Source organism: Ostrinia nubilalis, chromosome 1, assembly GCF_963855985.1.
Source record: "Ostrinia nubilalis chromosome 1, ilOstNubi1.1, whole genome shotgun sequence".
In the NCBI taxonomy this organism is placed as follows: domain Eukaryota; kingdom Metazoa; phylum Arthropoda; class Insecta; order Lepidoptera; family Crambidae; genus Ostrinia; species Ostrinia nubilalis.
This window is the reverse complement of record NC_087088.1, coordinates 5,348,821-5,361,656: the sequence shown is the minus strand read 5'-3', so window position 1 is coordinate 5,361,656 and position 12,836 is coordinate 5,348,821. Positions and strand designations below refer to the sequence as shown.

The 12,836-nt window shown below is 38.1% G+C and overlaps 1 protein-coding gene across 1 annotated transcript; it reads right to left on the bottom strand.

Moving 5' to 3' along the window:
• Positions 1–1,000: 1,000 nt before the first annotated feature.
• Positions 1,001–7,056, bottom strand: LOC135086965 (keratin, type II cytoskeletal 2 epidermal-like). Its single transcript, XM_063981846.1, has 3 exons — positions 6,520–7,056; positions 4,272–4,449; positions 1,001–2,586 (listed from the first exon to the last, which is right to left on the bottom strand). Exons 1-3 carry the CDS (start codon positions 6,930–6,932, stop codon positions 2,404–2,406), a joined length of 774 nt encoding a protein of 257 aa, XP_063837916.1. The 5' UTR covers positions 6,933–7,056; the 3' UTR covers positions 1,001–2,403.
• Between the last annotated feature and the right edge of the window lie 5,780 nt (positions 7,057–12,836).

Below are 12,836 nucleotides of genomic sequence, written 5' to 3'. Positions count from 1 at the left end.
CCAAAATCCCTTATTTTTATTATCGATATCTTGCTTCTACCGGTTAACAGTGAATTTAAAACCTATATTAAGATTCTTTTCACTATGATTTTACTAAAGGTTCTGCTAATACAAATAGCAGTCGAGTAACAAACAAGTTTTCTGCCTGGCATAAAGTCACAGGCATTTAACGCTGTGCTTTGGAATCAATACCGGCTCTACACTCTCTGGTGAGATCATCGCGGCCATTGTAGCGACCTTTTTTATTTTCAGCAGCGAGGGAAGAATTCTAGCGCTTTGGAAATCATTCGAATTCCAATTTGCACAATCGGATTTGAATTTATGGAGTAGGTGCATTAAAAATACGTAATATACGTAATAGCACAGAATAATAATAAGGTAATAGCTAGTACAAATACATCACTTTATTTAGTATTGCCTCCATGGTTCTTTTCTAAAAAAATCATCTGAAGTTCTAGGAAAGTAGGCCATTTTTTCAGATGCATTTTGCATCCAATATTTAATGTGCTGTTGACTGAAAGAATGAAAAGGGAAAAGGAAGGGAAAACGGTCATCAAATAGCTTAACTTTTGATGTTCATTGAGCGCCTAGTGTTTTCGCATAATCATAATTATAATCATAATATCATAGTAAGGCAAGAAATAAGAATTTCATTAATTTTGTTTATTTTCTTGTAGATAGACTGCTGCTTTTATTTTACATGGTTTTAGAAAATGAGCTCTTATTTTTCGATAACTTTTGGCGTTTTTCCGCACAGCTCTACATTTCACTTCGACAAGTGTGGAACTTTAACAGTAAAGGCTGATTTACACGTATTAAGTAGGTACATAGTTATGTAGGTAACTAAATTTTAATTTAATTCCAAACGTCAAGTGACAAGCCCCGCCCACCAACTTGACAGAAAACTTAAGTTAAAATTTAGTTACCTACTTATCTACTTAATACGTGTAAATCAGCCTTATGGGGTAATTTAATAATAATGGATATTAAAGTAATCAACTCTTGTTTGTCTTTTATTAATAAATAATCTTACTCACTAGCTTAACTATACACAATGTCAGTCAAGTTTTTATTTGAACATCATTTTACTCTTCGATATGGTTTTGTGAAAAATATTCTTGAGTCCTTAATTCTGGATAGATGGTTGGTTAATGTATTATGAAGACTTTAAAAAGGTTTTTAATGATAAAAAACTGAGAACAGTACTTTGACGATACTTAACACAAATATAAATAAATATTTTTTTCAATAAATACTCCACTTTAAATCACTGAATTACAATAATCAAAAGACTAGATAGTAGACATAACTAACCATGCAAATTATTCTAGCATTGTTATTTTCATTCCTGAAACTCGTACAAAAACTCTACTTTTTGTGACATTTTCACCTATAATTTTATGCATAAATGTTCATTTATTAGCCGTTTCTAGTTACAACTCACAGGTGTACTGAAAATAAAGTTTCCTTCAAACTATACACATGAAAATAGCAGTTTCGGAGATAATTAAGCGTTTAGTGATATTATGTGAAAAACGGTGCGTCCTAATGAAAATGTTTAATTAATCTTTACAGGTTAAGATTTTGGTATTGTTGCGATTTTGATACAAACTTAATCGCCCATGTGCACAAATGATTACACTCTGTGTACATACAGGGCGGAACAAGTTACGTATTATTTTAAACGTAATACACATTTTGTGGCAAAACAAATATTGATGCAACCGTTTATTTTTGTGGGATATAACAACCACAGCACACACTTTCGCTTTCCTCTTACATGTGTGTTGCGAAAAGTCGCAGATTAAGTATTTGGGTTCAAGCGACATCGAAAATTCGCAATTGACATCAATCTTGTGACGAATTTTGCAAGATGTGTGAATATTTATATTGATATTACGTTACACAAACGCCTGCAGACGAAATAGTAACGTGTGTTTTGTAACCTCGCATTTGTATGTGTAATTGAAAAACTATTACAACATAACAAACCTGTACAATTCTAGTTTTGTCACTTTAAACATGAGTGCTCAGATTTGGTCACTTGTTAAAGGTTTATATTTGTTAAATTCCATTTCAAATCCTAATTCTACTTCTCTAGCTGGTAATTTTCTTATCAGTTTGAATTTTTCTATAGTTTTTATTATTTGAGCAGAGCACATGTACAATTTTTAACGGCACTTAATGCAGATTTAATTTAGAGCGGATTTAGCAATTGTATTAAATCCGGAAAATTCTGCAGATATTATTCTATGTCAAACTTATTCTTTCGATAACAGCTACTGACGATGGAGAAACCTGCATGTCTGCCTAACACATTCGTTGCATCAAACGATTAACATAATTTATATCACGTGACTTTTGTTTTGCACCGAACTAACATTGATTTTGGTTAAAAATTGCTTAGTCTGACACAACCACAGACACAAAATCGTCCCCACTCCTAAAGGACGGACCCTTCCGTGATTTGAAGATGGCCGCTCCGGCACCCTTGCGGCTTGAAAAGTTAGGGAACCCCGATGGGAAGGTGGGGAAGTCTGGCACCCCACGATGTCTGACGTCGAAGGCTCCATCGCCGAATGTCAGCTGGAACAGAAACAGTGATTGGTGAGTTTCAGGCATATGACCAAGTCTCTACGACACAGACTGCAATATCTTTGGGTACGGTGGATGTTTTTTTAAAAGAACGTAGTTGGTCGGATGTTCAAAGGAAAAATTGTAAATGAATTTTATGATGATTTTATTAAATCAAATTAGTTAAGGAAACGTATACTAAATGTACTTTGAGATTATGCTATTATGTTAAAGGCAAAAGTCATTATCTTAGTAGCTGCGAAAATAAATAAAAACTTTTGATAGCGGTACTTATGCAAATGTTGTCCACGATTTGAACTCAGTTGACATTTATAGGTTCGTTAAATATTTTACACTAGCTTTCCGCCCGCGGCTTCGCCCGCGTGGAATTTTGTCTGTCACAGAAAAACTTTATCGCGCGCGTCCCTGTTTCAAAAACCGGGATAAAAACTATCCTATGTTCTTTCCCGGGACTCAAACTATCTCTATGCCAAATTTCATCAAAATCGGTTGCGAGGTTTAAGCGGGAAAGCGTAACAGACAGACAGACAGAGTTACTTTCGCATTTATAATATTAGTTGGGATGGGATTAGCAGTAGGGATTCTTATTAAGAATTGTAACTAGGTGGAAGTGTAAAAAAATATCACCAGGCTTCATGAGATAGCAGAATATAAAAAAAAATGGGATGCTTTTTAAGTTACATTATTTGCCTACTCATGTATAGGATGTAACGCACAGGTTGTCAAAAAAAAAACTTTGCTAAAAATCAACATTGATGTAGGCAAAAAAGTATATAAATTAATCTTCCATTTTTGGTTTAAGACACCACAAACAAGCAAACATAATACACTGTTTAACCTTTTACCGACCTGTCCCGTAGGTACACCCTGTATGGATGTATCAGGTTACCTTGAACCTGATTGCAAACGGAACGAGTTTAAAATAATGCCGTTGTAACTGTAATGTTAATTGTGATGTAAAGTTGTTGCAGCAACGTGCATATTATTTTAAACAACATTTTCCATTGAAAGGCTGTGGCTGTAATGCATGGGGTTTTGGAACATTGTTTACGGACTGTGACTAGCGATAAATATTGTTGTCTGCGTACTACTATTATTATTCTGTGGTTATGCCTTACCATAATCACAGCGATCCATAAAATAAAATATCTAGAGAATGTCTCCGTTACAGTCGACTTTTTCATAAATCTTTTGGCGCTTTCTATATTTTAGGGATGAGCAACTTTTTGCATCAAAGGTTTTTGAAGACTTGTGCAAAGATATTGGTACTACTATGAAATCGTTATTATGTACTATTAAATCGTATTAGTAGTTACCGATTTATTAGTAGTATTTATAATGCCGCAGGCCTGTCCTTGAGCTATTGATCTTGGAAGTGGTTGACACGCTTTCGTAAAAGCTGCTTTTAAATTGGGCTACTTATGTAATACTGCTAAAGTAGAAAGAGAGTACAGCTCTTAATTGGCAAAGAATTCGTTTTGTAATGTTGTTATCAATGAGAGCAAACACTGAAATGCTGCGGCTGAATCCTCTTTAGTTGCCAAAGTGTAAAAAAACTTGTTTGTATCAGATATTATTTGTAGTTGACTTCTCGCCAAAGAACAAGTGAATAAAACCGAGCACCTGCTAAGCTGACTGTAGCTTATTGACTTTGGTTAAAGACATAGCATACTCACATCAGCCTGTGGGAATCCATTCAGTGAGTTGAACCCAAAAGCGGATGAAGCGCTTTGGCTCCCGCTGTTTCCACCAAAGCCGCCGCCTCCAAAGGCAGCAGCCGACGAAGCTGCTCCTGATACAGATGACCCGCCAAACGAAGCCGCTTGACTGCTGGCCTGGCTGCCGCTGAAGCCGCTGGAAAATTGCAATGCACGAAATTATTTTCACAATACAAAGATTTTTAGTCTGTGTCTTTGTTATAAGACCAATAATTTTTCGATTTAAAAATATACCTACTCTCCTAAGAATGCAGGGTGGAAACGATAAGTGATCTCACTCGATTATTTCTAAACCATACAAGATATCGAAAAACTGGTTCCTGATCCTGAAAGTGCTTTACGAGCACTTTCAAACGGCACCAATAACAGGTTACAGAATAAACTGGATCTATCCGAAAATTCAATGTTTCCGGCTTCCATACATTTGGTACAGCCTCATAATATTAAAAACTACAGAAAGTATCGTAAAACTGGTTACTGATCATAAAAGTGCTTCACGAGCTCTATCCAACGGTATCAATATTAAGTTACAGAATAAACTGGATCTATCCAAAAATCCAATGTTTCCATCCCCCATACATTTAGTACTACCACAGTCATGACACTCATCTCTTGATACTTGATACAACACTTTATAGCAAGTAAAGCCTAAAACTAATTTTTTCCTTGAATAATTTTAAATAAAAATGCAATTTACTCGTGTTAATTGTGAAAAATATAAAACGTTAAAATAGCGGTATCGTTATAGCCAATGAGCTGCTGTCATAGTGACATTGACGTATATTGTCAATGTCACACGAGAATCAAACGTCAGAAGAGAGGGACGCGCGGAGATGACTCCGCGCGCTTTTGTGCTAAGTGATGAATTGTATCTAAAATAAGGCAATATAATGTATAAGATGAGTATCCAGTGTTTTATTTATGAGAATAGATCTACCGGCCTTTAATACTAGTTTTTTTTAGGTTCATTATTTAATTTTTAAAAATTACACTTAATATTGTGTGGTTGGCATACATTTAGTATGGAAGCTGGAAACATTGAATTTTCAGATACTTCCAGTTTAATCTGTAACCTGTTATTGGTACCGTTTGAAAGAGTTCGTAGAGCACTTTCAGGGTCAGTAACCAGTTTTTCGATATCTTGTATGGTTTAGAAATTATCGAGTGAGATCACTTATCGTTTCCACCCTGTATACATCCACTTATTATAAACTAAAAATGAATGAACTAACGAAACAACGGGAGAGGAGAAATGGGTGATTTGCAAATAAATGCAATTTAGCTTTGATGGCATTTGTATTGAATATGTTGTTATCAATGATCACAATGAAACTCGAAGCATAGCATTGCTAGCTTCACACTAGGTACTTAGTTATCACCCAAGGGCTGACCTTTAGGTGATAACTCAGTAGCTATTATTATAAATAACGGTTCGGTGACCCATAGCTTAATGCATAAGTAGCAGTCATAAAATCACAAAACGAAGGTAAGTTCGGTCATTATTTGACTTAAAAAGGAGATTGCCCTTCTTTTAAATTAATTGGACCAGTCGTCAGCACATTAGACTACAATATTGTTGTGAAATAGCATCTATTACCATTAGATAAGACGCCACAAAATTAGGTTGATATGCTGTCCATACTTCACAAAATAAGAATGTCAAGTGGTTTAGACGAAAACTTTGTTATTTTTAATTATGCATGCATATTTCGTAACTTTGTCACTTTGCCATTGATAATGAGTTGTCGGTGTTCCTTTATTCACCACGGGTCAATGTTTTATGCTAAACTATCGTTTAGGTCACAGTTAGTCATTGATATTAATCATCATTCAGAGCACTCTTACTTATCTGTCGAAACAGTGTATGATTAAATAATTTTAGAGTGAATGTTATAATATGATGTAAGTTATGTTACTTACAGTATGACCAACATACTTGTATATGTTTCAAAGGCTCTGACGTATGAATATGAGATGTTTTTAACAGCAGCGTCCATGAATTGTGTATTATGTATTGTTAAAAAAAATGAAATTGTTCAACATAAATAGCAGATAGGTATTTTTCAGGCTTAGTGTTCAAAGTAAAAAAGTCACATCAAACGTTTTTGATTATAAATATTGATCACAGTCTGGTGCTGATTGATAGCACATGTATTTCACTTTTCTCTGTTAGTATTTAAATTTTTTAAATCTTCAAAAGACTAACCCAAATCCATTGAAGGAGGCTGCTTGACTAGCAGCCTGCGATGCACTGAACCCTTCGTTGAAGCCGAAGGAGAATGACTGCGAGGCTGACTGGCTGGCTCCTCCGAAGCTGCCACTGCTGCTCACGCTCGCCGTCAACCCTCCGTTCCCAGAGGGCCTCACGTTGAACCCACCCCCATTGAACCTCGGCTTGGCTTGCGGCCGCGAGCGACTCTGAACCTTCTCACTGGGGAGCAAAGTACTCGGATCGCGCTCTAAATGCTCTAACACGGGTAGAACAGGCGGAGTAATAATCGGCTCCAATTTCTTCTCGCGGCGCTCATCAGGGAACACGAACCCCTCGGCCGGCGCCGGCGCCACGCTCCCGACCAGCCCGGCGAGACACACACAAGCCACGATGAACATGGTTCGCATTATTGGTAATACTAGGGCTGATTGTCGATGTATCTTGTTTTAATAGGAGCGGACGAGGTCGCGACCGGTGTTGGCATGCGGCCCGTGCCGCAGCCTTCAGAAAACCCACTGCGCTGCGCCGGAGACGACGTCCTGCGTCCACGCATCCCCTCTACACACGCTCCTTGTACTTAACGACATATTGTTTGGTGCGCAGTAGGAAAACATAGATGTGGGAGGCGATTGGGAAATCCATCCGACCATGTGAGGAATATGGAAAACGGATCACGTTTGTATTGTTGTTTGGAGGTAAATGAATGGAAACTAGAAATCGAAACGACTGTTTTGTAACATAATTAATGTTAAGATTTATATTACGCACGTGTTCTATGTTGCGAAAAGATGTTGGTTACAAAAATAACACAGACGACACCAAACCACGCCTTCATAATTTAAAATTATATTTCCTTAAAAATGTCAGTTCATAGTACGAGTATTATCATCATGTGTACAGCAATATGACCTTTGAAGGTCGCTATTACAAGATTTGAATAAATTAAAATATCGTAAAGATATAGAGTTGGATAAAAATGTCTTTAGAGTTTTATTCTTGTCTCAATAATATTTAATCCTTCCACTTAAATATTTAAATCTCAACATTATGCAAATGCAATAATTCCAAATTATAAATAATCACAAAAAAATATTAAAATATCACTAAGGTTTTGTTGAGGTTTCAATAAATTAGCTGCTTGACTTTTGGGGCGATTGAAAAGCCTTCAATAAATAATGAAATACATTCAGTATAAGTACCTACTTAGGTAATACAGGGTAATACATAATACTCGAACAATGAAGACAATAAAAAGTTTGCCCTAATTAAATAAACCTTTACTTTACCAAAAATCAATTTACACTCACCCAATTTGTGTAAATTATACCAATATTGAATTAATATTACTTTGTATGCAGAATTAAAAATCAATTTTACGGGCACTGCCATAAAATGAAAGCGCTTATAAATGTAAATCATACTTACCCCATAGACGTAATAACTCGTTATTAATAAAGAGTAACTTGTTTTCTTAATGTAGGTTGGGTCTGGGGGTCAACTCGATGAAAATCGTAATTTTAATGGCAGATTGGAAGTAATCGAGATCGACTAAGGATGCGCAAATAAATAAGCTTCATTTTATTACGAAAGCATGAAAATATAGATCCATTTATTGGAGGGCCACTTCGGTTGTCCTCTGATCAGTAGAGCTGAATGACTAGCTTCGTAGAGCCGACCGTAACCCGCTATGGCGGGCTGGAAGTCTTGTTCTACCAGGGCCATGAGGAGAAAACGTCCTTGAAAAACAACTGAAGGATGGGACTGAGGGACCCCTCGAAGCTGGAGAGGCTCGCTCAATAGCGAGCCATAGCCTGAGACGGAGCTGCGGACGAATGTTCTGGTTAGGACAAAAACTGGCGGCTCCGTTTCATTGGGCTCCGGTGGACACTGTTGGGTTTAAGTGAGAGTACCACATAACCCACTGGTCCACATCGGCCAGTGGGTTATGTGGTACTCTCTCCGCGTCTATCCACTTAAACGACGACGTATTTCCCGACGTTAAAGAAATGTCTGACCAAGTATTCCAAATAAATTAACACACCTCAGTAAAACTGACAGCCCTGTCACTCAGTCCAGTAAAGAAATGGCCGAGTGCGGTCCAGCAGGGTCGCACGCGCGTGTCACGGCCAAGCACACACGGTTTCCTCCGTATCCGATTGTAACCGATACACCATAATCGATTATATCATCGGTTTCATAATCGCCTTCTGTTGTTGTTGGTAGAGCCGAAAATAGACCGTTTTGAAAAGCTTTTCGCCCACATTGAAGTAATATTACTACGTATAGAACAGACATCGCGAACAAAATATGTACAGTGCGGGGTGCGGGGCGGGAATTTGACGGACAGCTGTCAGTCAAATCATTGACTATCAAGTTTCATAATTTATGGCGATAAAATCTGCACCAGAAAATGTCGTACTTCATTGATAAGATTGCACGAATAGTGACGTTCCTGCGGTCGCCTCATCATAGACATTGTGAAACGATTGTGAAAATAAACAAATCGGCTAAATTGTGTTAAATTTTCATGGTGCTCAATAGCAAAAAGGTTCAGCTACCTAGTACTTACATTATTTTCTTTTATAATATTGTGCGTTTCCTGTAATGTAATCTAAGCTCCCCTCCCTTAGACTAAAATTAGCCCTCCTAGACAAGTGACAAAACGTAGCAGTTGAAACATGGCGTGACTTGCTTACTGGCGTTCCGCAGGGTGGCATACTCTCTCCTTTACTGTTTTCTCTCTTTATAAACTCTATCACCTCCGGTATTGGCTCCTCTTGCCATCTATATGCAGACGATCTGCAACTTTACCGTCAATGCCACTTCAAGGACATCAACAGGGCTGTGGAGTATATTAATGCTGATCTTGATTACATTGCTGAGTGGTCTGGTCGATTTGGTGTAGCCGTCAACCCTAACAAGTGCCAAGCCATAATTATTGGAAGTCAGCGTCAAATATGTCACCTCAACGGTGTGCCACCGGTTAACTTTAATGGAGTTGACATTCCTTACTGTGCGAGCGTCAAAAACCTTGGCTTGCACTTGGACACCACGCTCAGCTGGAATGTACAGGTTGCGGAGGTCAGTCGGAAGGTTACAGCCACAATGCGCTCCCTCTGGAGGCTCAAAAACTTCCTCCCAACAAAAACGAAAATTTCCCTCATTCAAGCTCTTGTCCTCCCGATAATCGACTATGCCGACGTCTGTTACCCCGACCTGAATCAAGATCTACTTACAAAGTTGGATCGCCTTGTCAACAATGCCATTCGCTTTATTTTCTGTCTCCGTAAATATGACCATATCTCCGCTTACCGTTCCCAGCTTCAATGGTTGCCTCTCCCACTTCGACGCAAAGTCAGAATTCTCTGTACCCTTTTTTCAATTCTAAATGATCCCAACTCTCCTTCATATCTTAAGTCTCAGTTTAATCTTCTCAGCTCTACGCACTCACGTCAGCTCCGTTCCTCCAACAAATCCGTTCTTTCCACCCCTCTTCACCGAACTGGTTTTCTCTCCGACTCCTTCCGTCTCCAGGCCATTAGGCTCTGGAACTCTCTGCCTGAAGAGACCAGGCAAGCGTCTAGTAAGTTTTCTTTTAAAAAATCTGTCCATAATCACTTCCTCCAAATGATCTCATCTTCATGAATTGTAATTTCAGTTTAACTCAATCATCTATTTTATGTATGTATTTATTTATTATATATTTTATACAGGGTGTTACTTTGCATTCTTGCCATATTTACAGAGGTTACTATATTACTGATACTGAACACAAATCCGTAAAAAAATAATGCCCGAAAAAATTTTTTTTTAATCTTGAGTATTTTATTTTATCGACAATCTGTTAAACACATCACTAATTATCGTAACGCATGCACATCACTTGTTGGCGATGGCGATGAAGACTTTTTTACTTTTTATTGTATTTTTAAATATCTATTGCAATCTATTGTCTTTAAAATGTCTTTTTGACACTTGTAAAAAACTGAGAAATCCATCAATCACAAATCACGTTATAAATAATACAAAAATGTCTGAAGTGTATTCAAACAACGAATAATTTAATCCAAATGGTGCTTGGAGTGTCTGCAAGACGTCTTAGACGAAATGCTTGATGACGTACCCTTAGCGTTACACCAAATGCTCTACTACCAGCAGGATGGTGCTCCCCCACAATAAGGACGTCAAGTGCGCGAATAATACGTTTGGTGAACAGTGGATTGGACGAGTGGTCCAGTAGCTTGGCCACCACGATCCTCGGACCTGACACCAATGCATTTTTGGAGTGACTAGAAACGACTGGTATGCGCAGAAGAGATAAACAGTGTAAACGAGTTACATGAAAGGATTGTTTTAGTGAAACTGTGAGACAAAACGTTTATGTGTTGCGAAAACTAAAGCGAAAAACCTACGCTTCGCCGTGCTAGACTGTGCCTTCATCAGAAAGGAGGACACTTTGAACACTTGCTTCGCAGTACGTAAACTTTGTAAGTAGGAACTTATAAATAAATAATTAATTGTGAATAAGGTGATTTCATTTCATACTTAATTTATTAATTTGTAAAAATAGGGTACAATGTTAAAATTAATTAAAACCCTAATAATTATTACGTATTTTTTGTTATAATATCTTTGAGTTATATTATCTATGGCATGTATTGTCTGTGGTGATGTCTATAAAAATAAAGCGTCAGTGCGTTACCGAACCTACGTGTGTTTTAATAGGTTATGGGCCCAGTCCCGCTAAAATTGTGAAAAGTAATAATAGTCTTTATACAGCACAGGGAAAATGACTTCAAATTATTCCTTGAACGTCCCGAAGCTCAGGGGCAGGGATAATTACGACGATTGGGCATTCGCCGTAGAAAATTTTCTGATTCTGGAGGGCATCGACATCCGTAACAGCGAAGCGTTAAATGAGCAAGACAACAGGAAGGCTAAAGCTAAGATGGTGATGACGATAGATCCATCTCTGTACGTACACATCAAAAATGAAACTACAGTGCATAGCTTGTGGACCAAGTTAAAGTCATTATTCGACGACTCTGGTTTCACCCGCCGCATCAGTCTACTCAGAAACCTCATCTCCATTCGCCTCGAGAGTTGTGACTCGATGACTGCGTACGTGACACAGATGGTGGACACGGCACAGAAGCTGAAAGGCACAGGATTCGAAATAAACGACGAGTGGGTCGGGTCGCTTTTGCTAGCTGGATTGCCAGAAAGGTTCTCGCCAATGATTATGGCTATTGAACATTCTGGAATGAACATTAGTGCAGACGCTATAAAGACTAAATTGCTGGATATGGGAGCAGATGTAGAAATTACGAAGACCGAGAGCGCTTTTATTGCAAAAAATCCACATCATCAAAATGCACGCCAAAACCGCCAAACGTGCAACAAAACGCAAAACCAAAATGGCGTCGGCCATGTTAGTGAGAACGCGAATAAGCCGCTGAAAAACATTAAATGCTACAAATGTAAAAGAATGGGACATTATAAGAACCAGTGTCGAAGTACCAGTGAAAAACCAGTAAATGCATTTAGTGCAATGTTCCTAACGGGCGAGTTCGATGATCAAGATTGGTACGTGGATTCGGGCGCGAGCACGCATCTCATATCCGAGTCGAACAAGAGTTTGTTGACAAATATCTCGTATAATACTCAAACTCGAGACATTGTCGTGGCAAATAAAGAAAGTGTGCCAGTTTTATGTTCGGGGGATCTGCAGATTACAACTTGTGTTGGAGATTCACAGTACAACATAAAAGTGAACAATGTGCTCTGTATACATAACCTAACTACAAATCTTCTATCTGTGAGCAAGATGATATCTAATGGCAACAGAGTGGACTTTCATGAAAATGAGTGTCGCATTTTCAATAAGAAAAATGAATGCATTGGAGAAGCCAAGCAGGTTAATGGAGTATACAGGCTGAACATTGTGAAGTCGGAGAGGCTACTAGCAGGGATGGCAGTGGCTACCAGCAAGACTTGGCACAGGAGATTTGGTCACATAAATAACAATGATCTGAACACAATGAAAAATGGAGCAGTCGAGGGCTTGAATTTCCATAGCAAGGCAGAAATTGACAAAAGTAATTGCACAGTATGTTGCGAAGGAAAACAAACTAAATTACCTTTTCCTACTAGTTTGTCAAGAAGCACAGAGGTACTAAATTTAGTACATGCAGATCTTTGCGGCCCGATGGAGTCCAAGTCACTCGGAAATGCCAGATACTTTTTATTGTTAGTAGACGACTACAGTCGGATGGCTTTTGTATATTTTTTAAAGTCCAAGGATGAGACAT